General features: G+C 37.8%; 1 protein-coding gene across 5 annotated transcripts in view; it reads left to right on the top strand.

Moving 5' to 3' along the window:
* Positions 1–21,673, top strand: part of LOC150085178 (eukaryotic translation initiation factor 4 gamma 3-like) — a 791,506-nt gene that overhangs the window by 234,947 nt on the left and 534,886 nt on the right. For all 5 annotated transcript variants that reach the window (XM_090373913.1, XM_090373915.1, XM_090373911.1 and 2 more), the window contains one exon: positions 21,201–21,455. In XM_090373913.1, the coding sequence (XP_090230039.1) occupies positions 21,201–21,455 (255 nt within the window). The remainder of the gene's footprint in view (positions 1–21,200; positions 21,456–21,673) is intronic.

Here is a 21,673-nt window from a genome sequence, read left to right on the forward strand (position 1 = left end):
CACTAATTCCAAGCATAAACATCATGTTCTATTGGATTCTAAGCTTGAAAGAAGTTATAATTGCAACAAAATTTATTTAAAACACAATACAATTTGAAATAAGCAAGTGAGTTTGAAGATATTGAATCACTGCTTTGTAATGGACTGGAATTTTTCATTGATGGTTGATATTACTACTTCAGGAAAGCTATAGTATTGTCCGATTGTTTTTGGAGCTGGAAGATTGGCAATAATTTGTTGTTCAGGAATGCAACAGACATCTGTCTAGCAGGCCAGTAAAATGAGCAAGCTGCTCCATGAGGATGCAGGAAATTTACCAATACATCAAGTTCTTTGAATGAAATTTCACAAATATTTCTAATCCACTAATTATTGTCATAAATACAGGCAATGTATTGGCCAGGTTGTAAATTAACAATTGGCACATATTGAATATTGGTTTCACTAGTCTGATCTACATGAGCTACAAATGATGATGGTGTGTCATTTGATACTCTGCAAACACGAATCTGTCTTGCATCAAATAGGAATGAAGTGATGATTTTCTCTTGGTCCAGCAATAGTATGACCATCTATGAATCTTTTCTCTTGAAATGGCCTTACTTGCTCAGTTTCCTCTTCAGAAACTAAACAGAATTTTATTCCAGTCACATGCTTGTCACAAAATTCAAACATGTTTTTTGGTGTCAGAATTTGGTTTTCAGTTGGTGTTGAAGACTTGCACGTGCTGCCATTCGTTTTATTGTTCCACCAATTCCATTACATGGTGACTTGCACGTGCTGCCAATCGTTTTATTGTTTCACAAATTCCATTACATGGTGACTTGCCATGGCTAGTGCCAAAGAAATTCCATTTAGCACTGATATAAAAATCCTTCTGATGATGATGACACAAGTTAATAAAATTATTGAAATTTTTGTATTCAGCTGCAGAACCATGTGCCTGATTTCTGTCATTGAAACTCTTCAAATATTCAATTAAATTGGTTAGAAAAACATCTGCTGCAATTGTGTTATGTCGAAAGCAATAGCATTAATAGAGGCATACAATGCAAGAAAGCAAGCTTATGCAGCATTAGTCAAAATAAAACCCCTCCCATTTCACCCCTCCATTCGATCCAAATGCCTGTCCAGCTCAGCCTTAAATTTATTTAGGCTATTAGCTTCCACAACAAAAAAATGGAAGCCTGTTCCACCAATCAACTACCCGCTGGCTAAAGGCAAATTTCAGCACATCTATTCTACAACTATTTTTCCTCAATTTGAAACTGTGCTCCCTCAGGTTCTTAGTCTGAGCAAGAGGAAGGATCCCATAAGCATTCAGCTTGCTCAACCCATTCAAGGCCTTATACACCTCAATCAGATCACCTTGCAGGTACCTACTCTCCAGGCACTGCAATTTGCAGAACTTAACTCTTTCTTAGTAAGAGCACCCCTTTATTCCCTTCTCCAATCTTGTTGCCCTTCTTTGTACCCTTTCTAGCAACTCTACATCCTTCCTAAATGAGGTCTCCAGACCTGTACACAGTATTCCAGGTGTGGCCTGACCATTGCCTTGTATAACGGGATAATCACCTCCCTATTCCTGTCCTTGCTAGCAAAATTTCCATATATCATTGACAAGACTCCATGACCTAGCCGCCCATCTGCACTGCTTAGCAAACTTCATATTTGACTGCACAATTACCCCCTGGTCTTTTTCACTTTCCACTTCCCTGAGTGTAGTACCACACAGTTGGTATTTTTCTCTTCAGTTATTGCTACCCATATGCAGTACTTTGCATTTGTCAATGTTAAATTTCAGTTGCCCCTTCTCAGCCCATTTTCCCAACTTATCTAGATCCAGTTGGAGGAGCATACTGTCTTTAATGTTGTTAACAACCTTTTGTATCATCTGCAAACTTGGACATTAAACCTGATATACCTTCATCAATATCATTGATAAATATGCAAAACAACAATGGGCTCAACACTGAACCCTGAGGAACTCCACTAATAACATTTGTCCACGAAGAGCAGTGTCCATTGATTACCACTCTCTGTCGTCTCCCACTCAACCAACCCTTTATCCATTGTAGCAACTTATCCTTAATGCCATACCTCTCCAATTTGTACAGCAATCTTTCATGTGCAACAATATCAAGTATGTGATATCAAAATTATTTTTGGCATTCAGTTCCTTTGTGATCACATCATAGTATCCAATCAAATTGGTCAGCGTTAAAGGGAGGTCTATGTTAAAGACCTCCCTTTAACAAACCCATGCGGTCTTAATTATTACTGCAGTCTTGTCTAGGTGATCTTGCAATGCTTCTTTAACCAGTGATTCCATTATTTTTCCTGGAACACAAGTTAAACTAACAGGTTTATAGTTACTTGTGTAACATTTTGAACCCCCCCCCTTTGTGAATTGGTGATACATTTGCACTCCTCCAGTCCATTGAGGCCTCCCCTGAGTCCAAGGAAGCTCTCATAATTATGGCTGTGCTTCCTTCCTTTGCTGCCTCCTTAAATATAATTAGCTCTAGATCCTGTCCACCGCAAGTACCTTCCTTATATTTAACTTCAACAATTTCTCCATCACGTAGCTCCCTGTTAGCGTTTGATAAACTTCCGACACTCCCCTCATTGAATAACTCCTCATGTGTGAATGGAGATGCAAAATACTCATTCAGTTTATCAGCTACCTGAGCATTATCATCAATAGTTAACCCATCTATGTTAAGTGGTCCAAGCTGATTCATCCCTTTTCTTCTAGAGTTTACATAAGTAAAGAACTCTTTGCTGTTTTTCTTTGCATCCTTTGCCAAAGATTTCTCGTAATCTGCCTTCACCTGCCTAATCTTCTTTGTGACTCGATTACAAACTGGTTTTTACCTGCCACAGGCTTCTCTGTCACTTGATACTTTATATGCATCCCATACATTCTTCTTCTGTGCCACGAGCCTCATTAATTCATCTGACATCCATTTAGGCCTAAACCTTGAACAAGTATTTCTTAATTGGAATGAAAAGCCTAGTAGTCTCCAAAATTAAGTCCTGAAGACTTCCCATTTAGAATTCAACGTTGGTAACATCATCAGTTGATCCCACTGTACAGAATTTAAAAAATATCTGAGACCTCTGTAGTTACCTTTACGAAAACAAAAGCCCTTCCCTTTAACCTTAATGGTAGTTACATCTTTAAGTAATTCCCACATCAGAACATTGTGAACACTGTCACCCAGTGGTTCCTTTATCTGCAAATTCTTAATGCATGAATAATCTCTGCTGATAATCAGATCAAGAGCATTACTACCTCTGGTTGCCTCTCGAAAATGTTGCTGTATAAAACAATCATCCAATAAATTCACAAAAGTCTTGCTATTGTGTGAGTGACCTTCCCAAAAGTTCCAGTCAATATCTGGAAAGTTAAAATCCCCCATTATAAGACATTCTGAATTACTGGCCCACTCTATTTCTCTGCACAGTCTCTTATTATACTCATCAGATTCATTAGGCCTATAACACACACCTACTCTCATTTTTCCTTTCCTAGTGCTTATTTCACACCAAATAAACTCAACACTACATTGTCCACCAACATCAATCGGATACATTTCCTTATATTTTGTGTTTCTTAACTAACAGCATAACCCAACCTCCCTTCCTGCACATATTGTACTCCCCATATTCCAGTTCTGCACTGCTTATACCTGTGTGACACCACGTCTCTGATATCCAAGAATATCTGCCTTTGATGTCTTGACTAGCACTTCAAACTCATCAAATTTATTAACTATACTCCTAGTGGTGTACTAATATTAACTATACTCCCATTGGTGTACATGCAAGTATATATGTGCCTGTTCCTACTCTTAGTTACCCTAACACAGCCCATGTATTTACTTGTTCTACTATGACTCCCAGGAGTCCTGGAAATTTCCATTACCTTGCTTTCCCTGCTGCTGCTCATTCTAATAGAAGTAGTGCAAAAATCACTTTTGCCTCTGCTTGCAGCCACTGTTAACCTTTTAGTCTGTGTATCCCCCCCCCCCCCAGCTAAGGCGCCTCCGTAGCCAGGTGGGCAGGAGTAGCAGTGCATAGCACACGCTTCTTGAATAGACAGGGTTTCGAGCTAGTGAGCCACCAAATACAAAGGATGCTGAAAGTCGGGAATGACCACCGCATATCCCCGGAGCAATAGCCCTAGTTGCTAATGCCCCTAAAAACCAAATAACAACAACAACCCCCCAAGCTAGCAGTTTTCTGACCCACCTAGCACTGCCTCGATAGCATCAGCAAATATTGCACCCTTTCTATTTAAATGTACCGCATCCCTGTAGAAGCAGTCTCTCCTGTCAACAAGCACAGACCAGGCCAAAAAAAATTCTACCCCTTGAGCCTTCACAATCTCTCCAGGCAGTCATTGATTATGCAAAAACATATATTCTGAAGTTCAACATCCTTGTAATAAATGACAAATGGATGCACTGTAGCCTGGCTATTCTCCCAGTGGAACATTTGAACAGCATCTTGCACAACAAATGAATAATTTTTGCAAAATCCATCAAGATGACCAATTCTCTCATTAGGCTTTCCTTTGTTGACTTCAAATGGTAGCTTTGATGTTTAGCAATGTAGTAATGATAGGAAAGGTTAAATGTCCTTGTACTCAACTCTTCAATAAAATCTTCTGTTGTTAATTGCTTTGTGTCCAGTGTATCTCTGTCAGTGTGTATCCATTGCTTAAATTCAATAATATCTTTTGGTTCATTGTTTTCAAAAATATTCTCTAGAAACTTTTTTAGTTCATCTATTCCTGGACATTTTTCACACCGATGAAGCATACAATCTTTTGATTCCAAATGACAGACTGTTTTACCAAGGAGAACCTTGTAATCACATTCAGCAGGAGTTGCTTCTAGCATTAACTTGGCATTTTGATGGATTGTGCATACACATACAGAGGTGTATCACAGTTGGTGAACTGTGATACACCTCTTAGGTCGAAGTTCACAAAATTTAGAAAATCCAATGTCAGATCTATTTCTATCTCAATAAGTTATAAACATTTCCTTGAAATTGCTGAGTAGTAGTCACTTTTGCATTTGCATTTTTATTCCATCTGCATTTCTTTTTTTTTTTTTTTTTTTTTTTCTTTTTTATGAAAACCCCAAACACGAAAGGTATCAAAACCTATAGTACTTAGTACCGTGCATGGGTTGAAGGAGAAGGGGGAGGGGGATGCCGAAAACTTTGCTCTAGAGACTAAACATGGGGGCATGTCTGACTAAATTCATCATCTTCAAAAAATTCCATCGCCTTTTGCTTTATTTGCTCAGAAAGCTTTTTCCTTGCTTTTTTTCCAGGTATGGCCATGATTTCTAGAAAATTTCTGCTTTAAGTTTTCTAGCTTTCTTGACCATTCTTTCTGAGACTCTAAACTCTTCCATTGTTTTCTTTATGGACCAAATAACCGGAGCGAGCTAGTTTTAATATTTGAAGTATTTCTGGAATGACTTGATAACATCAACTTTTCTTTCAATTCTTTCAGCAGCTCATTGTAATCTAAGCAGTTTCCACACTGATGACTTGCATTTGGCCCCGTGAACTCATTTGGATCCTAGCCACCAATAGATGCAATTTTACTGGCAATTACATCTTGTATTTGACTTGTGAGGCCCCCTCCATAGCCAGGTGGGAAGGAGCAGCAGTGCGTAGCACACGCTTCTTGATTAGACCTGGGTTCGAGCCCGTCACCACCAAATACGGAGCATGTGGAAAGGTCAGGGAGTGATCACCGCACCGGAGCAATATGGCCTTAGTTGCTAATGCTCCTAAAAAAAAAAAAAAAAAACAAATTTGACTTGCCTTCCTTTTGGTATAGCCTTGTGAGCCTCTTAGCCATTTGCTTAAATTTCAGAGGAGAAATACCAATAGCCATCAAACTTGTGTTCAAACTTTCAGTCACACATTCATTCTGTCATCATGGTCTGATCTGGATGAAGTTGATGTTCCTGTTGCTGCTTTTCGGCATGATGGGCACAGCTTCTGGCCTGGTTTTCTGTCTACCTTTGTTAGGTCTTTCAGGTAGTCTGCCATTGACAAATCAATTGGTTGTAAACTTTTTTTCACCATATGATTTTTTTTCTGGAAAGGATTGCAACATGAATGCTGCAAAAATTCAGATTTTGTCAAAAGCAAGGCTTCATGATGTAGAGAAATTGTCTTCATCATCCAGTTTTAATCCACAACGTCAACCTATCAGCTGTTGTTCTTCAAATTCAAATTCTTTAAACCCAGTTTTGTGTGTATAGGATAGCACATGCCATTTAGAATTATCCATATGACTGTTGGTGCATGAGTCCAGCTTATCCCCAACCAAATCTTCTGATTCCATGACTTTTATGCTGACTAATAAATGGACATTTCTGCAAGCAGTGAAATCTTAACTTTATTACAGTCAAACAACAAAATACAGGAACAAAATAAGCACTGTTTATCATGAAGCTAAAACACATTAATAACACATGGTTCAAATATCAGTTTATACTTTTTTTGTATTCTTCTAGAATTCTAGAATATACTCTAGTCCTAGATTATTCTAAACATTAGGCAGGATTAAGGAAGTGTTCTGCAACAAAAAAAGGTCTCCCAGAATAAAAATATGGCACATAAAACTATTTGATGTTTAGGCTTAATTTTAAGGCCTTAAGTGCAAAGACACAGAACAGACAATCCATGATCCTGGTAGCTGAAACTCTCCTCTTTCCAATGGTGGCAAAAACGAAAGAATTGAAGGTGTCTCACATTAAGATATTTGTCCCTTAAGATAGGTCAAGTTTGACTTTCAAATTTTGATCAATTTTTGAAGGAAAATATCTCAGCCAGAAAACAAGTATAAGAGCTTATATTTAGTTAGGTTGAATTTATGCATTTGATAAGTGGAATGTCCAAAGAAGAAGAAGATATCAAAGGTTTTTATTTCAAAGTTATGACTTTTAAAAGTCTTGCTTAAATTTGTCGCAACAAATTTTCGGTGCCAGTTTTAGACTGCATTGTAAAAAATGTGAAGGTTTTTGAGCCTGGACACCAAAGTTTTGCATTCTCTGCCAAAAGTTAACTAGATATACCAAGTTTCAATGTACTATCTCTCACCATTGTGCAACAGTAACACTTAAAACTTTGAAAATTTTTTGTGATTTATTCCGCATAACACAAGTGACCTCCACAAAAAAGGTGCTGGTGCCTCAAGCATACTATATTTTGAACTGAAATTTTGTACAGCTTCATTTGAAACCTGTTTAAACATCCACACCAAGTTTCAACAAAATTGAAGATGGTCCAGCAGGGGGACCCCTAGGCCACTTGACATTGAATGACCCAAAGGTTAGTGCAGTTTCATCATGTTTTTCCATAAGTTAATTACCAAATTGGTAAAATTGCATTGTTTTTAACTTATATTGCATATCATATTGTGAATACCTTCACAACGAGTTGCCTGATATTACACTACCTACTTGGAATAAGTAACGTTTCACCAATGGAGAAGACTGTTACTTATTCACCTACCCACCCACCGGTGATAGGCCAAATAGCATTGAAATGGCTGTCTAGGTGGTGAGAATAAGTAATAGTAGTCTTCTCCATTGGTGAATCGTTACTTATTTGAGGTAGTGCAATATCATGCAACTCACTATGAAGGTATTCACAATATGAGATTTGATAAAAACGATGCCATTTTACCAATTTGCTAATTCACATGCGAAAAAACACGACGTAATGGCACACTAACACTTTTTGTTAAGTGAAATCTTTACGTAGGTTGAAACTATAGCCCTACCAAACTTTTTTTTTTTTTTTTAATTTAATATATTAAACTGTAGTTAATATATAATATTAACTACAGTTCGGATAGTAATTCAGATAGCTCTTTTCATCAATGTTTTGGTGAGAACTTCATAACTTTCATTTAGTAGCTTAAATTTAGCTTCTCTAGTGGTTAATGTTTTGTCAATAGTTTAATTTCTGTAATATTTTGGTAATTTAAATTTTTTAATCTTTCTGGAGTTCAGATTTTACCTTAATAATGGTTGCTACACGATGCACTTACAATGCAAAGGCCAGGGATATATTGACCCAAACAGAATTTGCCTGTGGATATTTCTGGTGTGAGTCATGGGTATTAGTATTAACAATGGCCACGTGGTGCAAGGAAGCCCATGGTTTTGCTGCACCAGCCAAAAAATAAAAAAATTAAATAAAAATAAAATAATAATAAGAAAAAATATAAATAATAAGAGAAAAAGAAATACACAACCTATGCATTTCCCTCCTCCCATGCATAATTATCCAGCTTGCCTTTGAATTTCCCCAAACTGTCAGCCTCTACCACCCATGTACATAACTTATTCCAGTAATTTATAACTTGCTGGCTAAAATAAATCTTCCTACAATCTAGTCTAAACATCTCCCCCCATAACTTGACATTATGGCCCTAGTTCTAGTATCATTTATAACAGTGAAAATTTCGTCCTCATTCATTTTACTTTGCCTCTCAGAGCCTTAAACACCTCTTTTTTTTTTTTTTTTTTTTTGGTGTTGTTAGCGCATAGGCTTCTGTGGCCATAATGCACCTCCCAAGGTTTTTTCAGTACTTTGATCCAAGCCCGAGGCAGGAATTGACGTATTCAGTCTTCGACTGAATTGACGTATTGACGTATTCGAGGCAGGAATTGACGTAGTCAACCCACGTATTCAGTCTTTCATTATATGGTCTTTCTTTGGACCCTTTCAAGAAGACAATGTCTTTCTTTAGGTGCGGTCTTCATACTTGAACACAGTTTGAAGTGTGGTCTAACAATAGCCTTATATAATGGGATTATGACATCCTGTCTTTACTAGCAATTGTTTGATAAATCATTGATAGGACACCGTGGGTCTTCCTTGCAACTTGTCTACAATGCTTGAAGAACTTCATGTCTGACTGTATCATAACACCCAAGTCCCTTTCCTCCACTACTGGCTTTAGTTCAACTCCACCAAGTGTATAAGTTATTTTGGGGTTACTGTTCCCCAGGTGTAATACCTTATACTTTGCTGGACTAAAGCATAGCTGCCATTTTTCTGACCATCCCTGAAGTCTATCTAGGTCGCTGTGTCCCTTCATCGATGTCATTTATGAAAATCAAAAACCACTGTGGTCCTTGGGAAACCCCACTTCTTACGTCAACCCAATCTGGCGAATAACCATTTATCACAATCCTCTGCCTCCTGTCCTGCCCTGAAGTCATCCAGCTATCCATCTAAGGATTTTCCTTTGATTCCAACCTGTTCCAGCTTATAAAGTAACTGCTTATGTTTTACTAAGTCAAATGTTTTGCTGAAATAATAAACAATATCAAAATTATTCCCTAAGTCCAGCTCTTGAGTGACCCTGTGAAAATAACTAACCAGATTAGTTAAACCTGATACGTATTCTTCATAATTCCATTTCTATTTGAATGATTCTGAATTCCACCCTTGATCATTGTCGCCATGATTTTCCCTATTTTCCCTGAAGTTAGACTGACCAGCCGGTAATTTCCCACTTCACTGTCAGAACCGTCCTTATGTATTGGAGATACATTGGTATTTTTTCCAATTCAACGGAATCACTCCTGAGTCCAGTGAAGCTCTCATAATTAGCCTCAGTGGTTCAATGCACTCAATCACCATCTCTCTTAACATTATAGGGTATATGCCCTGGGAGCCTTACTGGCCTATAGGCTTGAAAGTTTTTCTTTGAAGAAACACATGAAATTTCAACATCATTAATTACATTTTTTTTCAACTTCACTCCCATAATTTCTTATTTGTACAAAGATTTTTTCCTTCTGTAAATATCAATGCAAAGTAACTATTGAGTTCATCTGCAACTTCAGCTGTGGTATCTGATGCTCTCCCACGTCTATTACATAAGGTTCCAATCTGGTTTGGCCTTCTCTTCTTTGCATTTACATATGTGAAAAATTCCTTATCCTCACTCTTTGTTTTCTTTGCCAGCGATTTCTCAAAATCTGCCTTTGCCAGCCTAACCTTTTCTGTGGCACTATTACATCAATTTGTAGCTGTTATAGGCTTGAGTACTTTTTGTTGTTCTGTAACTTTTCCATGCCTTCTTTTTCTTCTCAAGTAATCTGGCAACTTCATTATTCATCCTCCTAGTGGAGTATTTTTTTTTAATGGTATATATATATTAACATTCAAGGCTTCTGTGATTAATGCCTTAAAAATATACCATAATTCAATTGTATTCGCTCTCTGTGAGATATCTACCAAGTTAATAGAGGCCATGTAGCATCTTAAGCTGTCGTAATTTCCTTTCCTGAAATTATAATCCATTCCTTTCCCTTTAACTACTGCTACCTCTCCCTTCATCGTCCACCGTAGAACTCTGTGATCACTTCTTGCTACTGGTTCCTGTTCTGTCAGCCCTATTATGTCATCTGTTTCATTGATGATGATGAGGTCTAGAGTATTCTTTTCCCTAGTACTTTCCCTGACATGTTGATACAAATAACAATCATCTAATTGATTTTAAAAATTTTGTCCCCACGTGGAGTTTTTTTCCAATTTACTCCAGTCAGTTAAGAGGCAAGTTAAAATCACCCATAATAAGACATTGATGCTTACTTGCCCATTCCATTTGCATGTAGAGGCTCTCACCATAATCTTCACAATTACCTGGCCTGTAGATTATTCCCCCTCTCATTATACCTTTGTGTCCAACTATCTCACACCATACAGAATCCATCTGAATCCGGGAAATCATTCGTTGCGCTCAGGCTGCTTTTGATAATAAGCATGACCCCACCACCCCTTCTCTATTTGCTATCCTTTCTAAACACATTATACATACCATACTGAAATTCATCACCCGTTATTACTAGGTTGCACCATGTTTCTGTAAGTCCGTATGACCCAACTTGTCATTTCTTCAGCGTAGTTCCTATATTTATTCAAAACAGGATCAATTTACATGCAGTTAATGTCTCAAATAATAATAATGCCCCTCTTCCTCAAAAAAGTCCTAAAAAACTGACAACCTGCTAATAATCACGAATTTTAGCTCATGATAGACTCAGCAGGGTATGTCTATCAAGTGCCAAATAACATTACATTTTTTGTAATTACACTTATCTCCAGTAGCACAAGTGCAGATTCCCCTAAAGGAGATGCATGCCCACACTCATCAAAGAATGAGCTCCACTTCTAAATTTGTATTAAATAGAAAGAACTAGGAATTTACAAGCACTATTCTTCATAGCACTTGTGAACTCCATAAAAGATCATGTGTCGGCCCTTTGACTGCTATTTAGCAGTTTCAACAGATATCTGATCCAAATCAGAAAGTAAATAATGAATAGAACTCAAACCTTAAGAAGTAAAATGTATGTTATGGCCACTATCCTCTGTAGGTTAAATATGAAACATAATAAACCAAATTGCAAATTTATGTTGACACAGTCAAATGGCAGGTCTAAACCTGTTGACATTTAAATTTGCATTTTAATTAGGTTGTTGCCATACATATATTTACCTTTTTAGTTCTATTCTTTTGAGTTGTATTCATTATTTACCATCTGGTTCGGATCTTATTGGGATATCCATTGGCTCTTTGCTAGATGGCAGTCAGTGGCTCAAATAATACAATTTTTTTTTTCAAGTTCAAGTTCTAATTTATCCTCTTGTTAGAGGTAGTGCTTGTGTTTTCTCAGTTATTTCTATTTTTTATTCATTTACAGAAAATGGTGAACCTTCTTTGGGTGTGGATGTGCATCTCCTTGAGCCATGGTCATGCACATATGGTTCTGGAGGTGTGTTTGTTTAGTTTTGTTGTCCTCATTTTTATTTCAGTGTATTTTTAGGTTGGCTGAGTGCAATAGGAGTAGTATTGCACCTTACCAAGTTAAGCCTTAAAAAAGACATTACGAATTTGCTGTGTTTGTAGTGTCTTGGTGCGTTTCTTTGTTTCATAAGTCTTGGTAATAATACATCTGTTCTTATACTAAAGTACAGTTAACCGTTATAGGCTAAGTTAACCCTATACTAAAGTACAGTTAACTTGAGAATTCCCCCCCCCCCCCAAATAAAACTGTCTTTTTCAACCAAACCAGAGCAATCTGCACTTGATCATTCTCCCCTGAGTCCAGAATTAGGAGGGCCTCGCCTGGCTAGTAATCAGATACTTGAATCACTGTGGGATTCCCAGTTTTATTTGTCTCCTAGGGATTTATTCTTTTCTTCAGTGATTGTTTTATTTAGCAGCACCAAGTCCTAGATTGTTATACTCTTTCCATTGGGGGTACAGAAGAAGATCAGTTGAACAAAGTATCTATTAGATTGACCTTTGAAAACATGCTGTATTCAGTAGCCATGCACTCATGACTCACACGGGAATTTCCTACGGTTGTTTCCATCAGTCATGATATTCTATGACATAGCATTAGAAGTAGATTTGGTAGCTAGCATTATTATGGCAGGAATTTAACTTTAGTATTATTCAGTATTATTCACTCAAACACAGCCAACAGTAATTCAACCATCAGTTTGTGGCACTCATCCCAGTAGTTACCAGCCATAGGGACCTTGGCATCTATTTTGATCCAAAGCTGATTTTTGATGTACACAGAATACATCCAGAAGCAATTTAACACCTTACGCTGGAAAGCAAAACAACACATTACTTCATGCCAATGATACTGCAACAACAACTAGATATATACAAACCACCATTTATCTGGTTATTTTATATGCTGCTGAAATTTGGGCATCTTCTTCACCCTCACTTCAGTAGTTGGCATTCACATGTGAATACTGGTCCCTGAAATAGGCCACAAATAAGCATTGCTGACCCCCTTAATTGAGAACCACTGGCATGGCTGTGCAGTTAAATGTAGCCAGCCAAAAACTAATTTACCTCAGATATTTAATTACTATGGGTAAAAATGTTTACAGGAGTGATAAATTCCCTGAACATCTGGGATCTCTGTCAGTGGCACAACCCTCTGCCATCCTTGAGGTCTTACTACGCTAATTCTGAAATTGAACCCCCTGAAACTTTAATCGTTTCCTACCTGCCCAGGCACTCCCTAAAATGCAGGAACTACTCTGCCTTGGAATTAACCTGCAGAAAATGGCTACCAATTACAAATACCACTGCATTCTCCTAGAGTGGATTGCATCTTTAACTGGAATAACTCCTTCCAAATCTTTTAGCATCTGCCAGATTACTAAATTCGACATCAGCCATCCATCTCTCCAGTTCGTATAACGGGCTGTATTTTTGAGCTATAACAACAATTTTTTGTTTAATCAAATTCCATGGTTTGACTTTCCTTGTCTTTGTTTTTAATTATTCGTGTTTTGTGTTATGAAGTTCATATTTTTTTCTCATTATATTTTCCTGTTTATTGTATTTTCCTTTTTTTTTTTTTTTTGCTGCTTCATTTTTTTGTAATGTATAATTTCTTATGTTACTTTCCCTTTTTTCCAATTTGTAATCACATGTATCATTATCTGCCTTAATATAAAACCCCTGGCCATGTTGCCATGATAAGTATTATTGTTAGTACTGTACCTGGCCGGGTGAGTAAAGTGCCTGCCTGGCAACCCAAAGGTCGCGGGTTCGAATCCCGCCTTGGGGTTGGATCAGAGTAGTGCAAAAACCTTGGGAGGTGCATTATGGCCACAGAAGTCAGAGAGTGGTAATCAATGGACACTGCTCCTTGTGGACTAATGTTATTAGTGGAGTCCCTCAGGGTTCAGTATTGGGTCCATTATTGTTTTCTGTATTTATAAATGATATTTATGATGGTATATCAAGCTTAATGTCCAAGTTTGCAGATGGTACGAAGGTTGGCAGGGTTGTCAAGGACACTACTGACACTATGCTGCTGCAACAGGATCTGGAAAGGTTGAGCAGATGGGCTGAGAGGTGGCAAATGAAGTTTAACATTGACAAATGTAAAGTACTACACATGGGAAACAGCAACCCCAGAGCAATGTATCAACTCTGTGGTACTACACTGACAGTGGTAGAGAATGAAAGGGACCTGGGGGTGGTTGTGCAGGCAGATATAAAGTTCTCTGAGTAGTGCAGATGGGCGGCAAGAGTAGCTCATGGTGTATTGTCAATGATATATAGGAATTTTTCTAGCAGGGATAAGGAGGTGATTATTCCCTTGTATAAGGCAATGGTCAGGCCACACCTAGAGTACTGTATACAGGGGCGCCTCCGTAGCCAGGTGGGAAGAAGCAGCAGTGTGTAACGCACGCTTCTTGATTAGACCGGGGTTCGATCCCGTCACCACCAAATACGGGGATGCGGAAAGATCAGGGAATGATCACCGCATATTCCCGGAGCAATATGGCCTTAGTTGCTAATGCTCCTAAAAACCAAATAACAAACAAACAAACAAACAACTGTATACAGGCCTGGAGGCCTCATTTCAAGAAGGATGAAGAGCTGCTGGAACGAGTACAGAGAAGGGCAACAAGTTTAGTGAATGGAACAAAGGGGTGCTCTTATGAAGAAAGGCTTAAGTTTTGCAAATTACAGTGTCTGGAGACTAGGCACCAGCGAGGTGATCTGATAGAGGTGTATAAAACCTTGAATGGTTTGAGCATGCTCAATGCTGTTGGGATTCTTCCTCTTGCTCAGAATAATCACCTGAGAGGGCATAAATTCAAATTGAGGAAAGACAGATGTAGGATAGACGTGCAGAAATTTGCCTTTAGCCAGCGGGTGGTTGGTTGGTGGAACAGACTTCCATCCCTTGTCGTGGAAGTTGATAGCCTAAATAAGTTTAAGGCTCAGCTGGACAGTTATTTTGAATGAACAGAGGGGGTGAAGTGGAAGTGGTTATTTTTATTTTATTTTTTATTTTTTTTTTGGCTGATGCTGCATAAGCTTGCTTTCTTGCATCAAAAGGGGTCTCCGTAGCCAGGTGGGAAGGAGCAGCAGTGCGTAGCACACGCTTCTTGGTTCGAGCCCGTCACCACCAAATACGGAGGATGTGGAAAGGTCAAGGGAATGACCATATTCCCGGAGCAATAAGGCCTTAGTTGCTAATGCTCCTAAAAAAAAAAACCAAATCTTGCATCAAATGCCTCTACTAATGCTAAAGTCAATGTGCCAACGACTAACAAAAAAAAAAAAAAAAAAAGGTACTGTACTTAGCAGCAAAAGGTAATTTATTTTTTAGTAATGGAAAATGATGCAAGGGAGCAAATTTATACAGCATCAACATAAAAAAAAAAAAAAAAATCCTGCTGTCTCATTTGTCCATCCCCTCTAATAATTTGTATAATTCTTCCTTAAACTGGACTTCCTTAACTTAAACTTACACCTGATGTAAGTTTGTTCCAACAATCAATAAATCTGGCTAAAAGAAAATTTTGCACATCTATCATTACAATCATATTTTTCAACTTACATTTATATCCTCTTTTTGTGTTGTCTGCTAGAGTAAGGATGCCATTGGCAGTTAGCTTACGCAGTCCATTTAAAACCTTTAACACTTAGTCAGGTCTCCTTGTGGTGTGCTTTGTTTCATACTACTGCAGTGCCCTTTTGTGTCTTATTATGCTATTCTCTGCACCTGTTCCAGCACCTGTTCCTTTTTAAAATGAGGTTTCCAGACTTATGAGCAGTACTCGAGATGTGGCCTAACCATTGCCTTATACACATGGCCAGCAGAACACGGGCACCAATGTCTGGGGGCACCAAAATTGAAAATTTTTATTATAATAATATTTAATAAAAGTATCTCAGGGGTTCCAAATAAATTTCTGCCTAGGGGCACCAGAAACCCCTGGGCTGCATCTGTGCTTATACATGATATCTGTGATGGCCAAATTCCTGTATATTATTAACAGAGCCCTATGAGTTGCCTAGCAACCTCTTCACTGCTCAGAGAACTTCAAGTTGTACTGTATAATTAAACCCAACTCTTTTTCATTCTCTACCACTTGAATGTGATAGTAATCCAATCAATATGTTATTTTTGGGTTGCTACTGCTTATGTGCTACTGCTCATGTGCATCTAATTTATTCAGGTTTTCTTGGAGTGACATACCCTCATTATCCATTAATCATTCTGCAAACTTAAACTATAATATACTTTCATCAATATTGTTAATAAATATTGAAAACAGTAAGAGCCCATCACTGAACCCTGAGGGATGCTACTAAATAACCAGTCCAAGATGAATAACCTCTTCCCCAGTGCCATACTGCTACAATTTATGCAGCAGTCTTTTATGTGGAACAGTGTGAAAAGTTTATTGAAATCTAAGTAAAGTATATGATGCCAAAAAATATTTTTTTGCATCCAGTTGTTTTTTTTTACTGCATCATAGTAGCTAATCAGATTGGTCAGACAACATCACCCCCACCTTAACAAACCTTTGCTATGATTTCTGCATAACTGCATTCCCCTCAAGATGATCCTGCAATACTTTTTTTAACGTGATTCTATTATTTTCCAGGGAACAGAGATCAAGATTACAGATCTGTAATTATTCACTTTGCCCTTTACAGAATATTTCAGGAATTAAGCAGGTAACAAAGATTTAGTCAGGAGTGTTGACATTCAATGAATTCAAGAGCATATTTGATACTGCAAGAGAGAGAGAGATACTACAATTCTATAAGTAGGGTATAGCCTCTATTGAGAAAACTAAGTTTTCTACTAGGTGCTTTAATCTCATATTGTGGAGACACATTATTAAGAATTTTCATGGTATTGCATGTTTTAAAAAGAAGGCGCCTCCATAGCCAGGTGGGAAGGAGCAGCAGTGTGTAGCACACACTTCTTGATTAGACCGGGGTTCGAGCCCATCACCACCAAATACGGAGGATGCGGAAAGGTCAGGGAATGACCACCGCATATCCCGGAGCAATATGGCCTTAGTTGCTAATGCTCCTAAAAACCAAATAACAAACAAGCATGTTTTAAATAAAAAGCACTTTTTCTTTGGAGAAGTATATTGCTATTTATTTAAAGTTTGTTCCATTTCCCACACTGGTTAAAGAAGCACTGCAGGATCATCTAGACAAGAATTCAGTTATAGCTCAGATGCAGCATGGTTTTGTTAAGGGCAGGTCTTGCCTGACCAATTTGATTGGATACTATGATGTAGTCACAAAAGAACTGGATGCAGGGAATAACTTTGATATTATATATTTGGATCTTAGAAAGGCTTTTGATACTGTTGCACATGGAAGACTGCTGCACAAATTGGAGCAGTGTGGCATTGGAGGCAAATTGCTGCTATGGATAAGGGGATGGTTGAGGTGGCAGAAGACAGAGAGTGGTAATCAATGGACACTGCTCAACGTGGACTAATGTTATTAGTGGAGTTCTTCAGGGTTCAGTGTTGGGTCCGTTGTTGTTTTCGGTGTTTATGAATGATATTGATGATGGGATATCAAGTTTAATGTCCAAGTTTGCAGATGATACCAAGGTTGGCAGGGTTGTTAAGGACACTTGCTGCTGCAACAGGATCTGGAAAGGTTGAACTGATGGGCTGAGAGGTGGCAAATGAAGTTTAACATTGACAAATGTAAAGCACTACATATGGGAAACAGTAACCCCAGAGCAACGTATCAACTCTGCGGTACTACACTGACAGTGGTGGAGAATGAAAAGGACCTGGGGGTAATTGTGCAGGCAGATATGAAGTTCTCTGAGCAGTGCAGACGAGCTGGAAGAGTAGCTCATGGTGTCTTGTCAATGATATACAGGAATTTTTCTAGCAGGGATAAGGAGGTGATTATTCCCTTGTATAAGGCAATGGTTAGGCCACATCTTGAGTACTGTATACAGGTCTGGAGGCCTCATTTCAAGAAGGATGTAGAGCTGCTGGAACGGGTACAGAGAAGGGCAACAAGATTAGTGAATGGAACAAAGGGTTGCTCTTACGAAGAAAGGCTTAAGTTTTGCAAATTACAGAGTCTGGGGACTAGGCACCGGCGAGGTGATCTGATAGAGGTGTATAAGGCTTTGAATGGTTTGAGCATGCTCAATGCCAATGGGATTCTTCAGCTCTATCTATAATCAGCTCAGAGGGCATAAAAAATTCAAATTGAGGAAGGACGGATGTCGGATAGATGTGCGGAAATTTGCCTTTGGCCAGCGGGTGGTTGGTTGGTGGAACCGACTTCCATCACTTGTTGTTGAAGTTGATAACTTAAACAAATTTAAGGCTCAACTGGATAGGTATTTCGAGCAAACGGAGGGGGGGGGCTGAAATGGGAGTGGTGTGTTTTTTTTTTTTTTTTTTGGCTGATGCTGAATAAGCTTGCTTTCTTGCATCATATGCCTCTACTAATGCTAATATCTAGGTTTGGGATTTTTTTTTTTTTTTTTTTTGGAGATTCATTGGTGGGAAGTACTCAGAGTAATCTGATGATGCATGATGACAAATATATACTTCAATAATATCTATAAACTGTCAGAATAATGAACTTTTATTTTTAAATAAATTTTGATTTTTAATTTGTATATGGTAAAAATATTCATAGATATTATTTTTATTGTATTCCAATTATTGCATACCACATTGCCACTATTTGTGCAGAGTGGAGTTGTTTATTGTATGGACTGCCCTGACTGCATATATGCTAATTGGGCAAAACTAAACTTTATTTGTAAGGCTGCATAGATGAACATTTAACTTCTGTTTGTAAAGGAGTGGTTGAGGACTCCCTACTGGCTGAATATTTTTGGACCATGGGATATGCCCTTGATCCTAAAGAAATTTACATGGCAGGTGCTTGTCACCAATCTGATGTGGAAAGATTTTCTGTCACAGCAGTGCAATACTTATTTATATTACTTAATTCTTTGTTTATTCATCTGTTCAAGTGGCTCATGTAAAGATTTTTATTGTTGTAATGAACAAAAATAGCATATTCAAGGAAAAAGGTGTCATCCCTAATCTAGGGTCTGTTCAGTACTCATGTTTCTTGCCTTTTTGTATTTTTAGAAAATGTGATGCTACATAATTGCGTGAATGTTTAAATTTTTGGAAATATCAGTACAGGTAACCATCGTATAACAAGGTAGTTAGGTTTCTATAAAATGTCGTGTTGTGTGAAACCATGCTTTAGGGGACTAAGAAAAAGTACAAAAACAAGGGTTATGTTCCAAAAGCTAACAAAAATACACCATTCTAGATTTCGTGCATCTTCTGCTCTCTTTAAAAATCAGTAATCTGGGTTTGTTTGCTCTTGCTTGATAAATCTTTGTGAATTTCATCGTAGAGAACTAAGCATTTTTGAAGCTCCCTTTTGAACTTTGTGCTCCTTTCATTCCAGAATCTGCATTCAAAAAATAAGATTCTAATTGTTCTGCTAACTTTATGCCTTCCCGTATGTTTTTAGTGTAAAATTTGGAAGTTTATGCTCCTCCAGATGATCCTGGAGCCGTCGTTTTGTCTCGCCCACATGACGTTCCCCACCATCCGGGCATTTTATCCTGTATACTACTCCACTACTCAGGTCCTTTGCTATTGGGTCTTTTACCTGAGACAACACTGTGTGCAACCTCTGCTCGGGAAGCTGCACACAGCGTGTTTTATAACCCTGCAAAACTCTAGCAAGATGCTCAGTAAGGCCTGGATAGTAAGGAATGTATGCCGTAGCTACAGGAACAAACGGTTCCTGACGGTTGGCTCAAAGATTGACGGCTCAAGGATCGTCTGGGGGAGCATGCAAATGCTATAAAAACCGCTGATTACAATAAGTCTGCTGTGGCCGAACATTTTTGGGAGAAGCAGCATAAAATCTCCCCAGAGGATGCGGTTATTGTGGATCGAGCGCATGCGTTCTGGAACTGTAAATGGCTTGAGAGCCTGCGAATCTGTTCATCCGACCACAATATTATGAATAGGTATGCATATGCATCCTCTGTTTGAAACTATCATCCTAAGTATGGATGAACGGTTTTGCTTGACACATTCCTGAGCTGTTTCCGCTTCCAGTTCAGACCATGCACCGACTGCACCATGTGTATAAGTACCGTGAGCCTTTTATATATGGACGTGCTGCAGGAAGTTTTGTTGCTGCTGAGGAAGGAAGCCGATGCTTCCGAAAGCTCTAGAGATTTTATCGCTTTTAATCCGGTTTATTTTAGTGTATTTTATCGCAAGGATTTTATCACAGTTTTAATGTTTTTCACATATACATAATTTAATTTAATATAATAGCAGTTTTTGTAAATATTTATTTTATTTTAATTTGTAAATAGTTTAGTTACAGTAAAATACTTATTCTTATGGTTGGTGTATGAGCTGATTTATTGCTAAAATATGAATTTGCCCAACCTCAGAGGCCTTTTTCAGGATAGAGTAACACTTAAAGATTTAGCTGTATCACCGGATGCTGCATGTACGCACTGAAAAATTCAATAGGCATATGTTGTTGAGAAGGAGTTTTTCTTCAAAGTGACTTATTTTCTTTTTCAGTTATAAACTTGAGTGTATATTAAAAGTTTGCATATATAAATTTTCATCATTTCATTAGTCTTAATAAATTTTATATCACATTTGCAGTCATGATATTCTTCTTTTATCATATTTTTCCCTGTACAGGGAGGAGATATTGCTTTTTAGTGAAATGGCATTAGCATTAGTAGAGGCATATAATGCAAGAAAGCAAGCTTATATAGCATCAGCCAAAAAAAAAGGAATAAATAAAAACCTTCCCACTTCACCCATCCATTCACTCCAAGAGTTTGTCCAGCTCTTCCTTGAATTTATTTCAGCTATCAACTTCCACAGTGACAGATAGAATTTTGTTCTAGCAATCAACTACCTGCTGGCTAAAGGCAAATTTTCGCACATCTATTCTACAACTGTCTTTCCTCATTTGAATTTATAAATAATAATAATAATGAATGATAATGAATTTATGAATAATAATAATGAATGATAATGAATTTATAAATAATTAAAAATAATGAAATTATGGAAGTTTGTTCCAGCAATCAACTACGCACTGGCTAAAGGCAAATTTCCACACATCTATTCTATAACTGTCTTTCTTCATTTGAATTTATATGTAATAATAATGAAATGAATGACAATGCTTGCAGTAATTGTTAAGGATTACAGCATGTTTTCGGATATTTGTAAAGTCCTATTTACTGAATGATATGTAATATTTTAAGTCTCAGCAGTTTCGCCAAATCCAGTCTGGTCAGGTGCAGCAAGTTGGGAACAGTGCTCCTCATGACATGAACAAGCAGGCACAGGCTCCCCCATCAGGCCTTTTTCCCTCTGGAGCAATTTCAGGACCAGGCCCACATCATCAACAGGCTATTTCTGCTTCAGTATCTGTTGGACATGGCCCTTCTCCACAGCAATCTTTGGTGCAACCAACTCAGGGTCAGCAAATGCATCCTCGACCTCCTGTTAGTTTATCGGTGAGGACACATCAGTTAATTATATAATTTTATAAATTATGTATATATTTTCTAAAATATTCATTGTAAATTTAGAATTTATGATAAAAAAAAAAATTCGGAATTAAAACCCTCTAATTCAAATGTGTGATATTTCAGAATTTCGACACCACCTAAATTTCAAAAATTGTCACCACAAACTGTACCTAAACACATTTGATATAAAATCCAAAAATCTA

The sequence above is a fragment of the Mastigoproctus giganteus genome, chromosome 5 (genome assembly GCF_048544385.1).
Source record: "Mastigoproctus giganteus isolate SK-2022 chromosome 5, ASM4854438v1, whole genome shotgun sequence".
NCBI classification, from domain to species: domain Eukaryota; kingdom Metazoa; phylum Arthropoda; class Arachnida; order Uropygi; family Thelyphonidae; genus Mastigoproctus; species Mastigoproctus giganteus.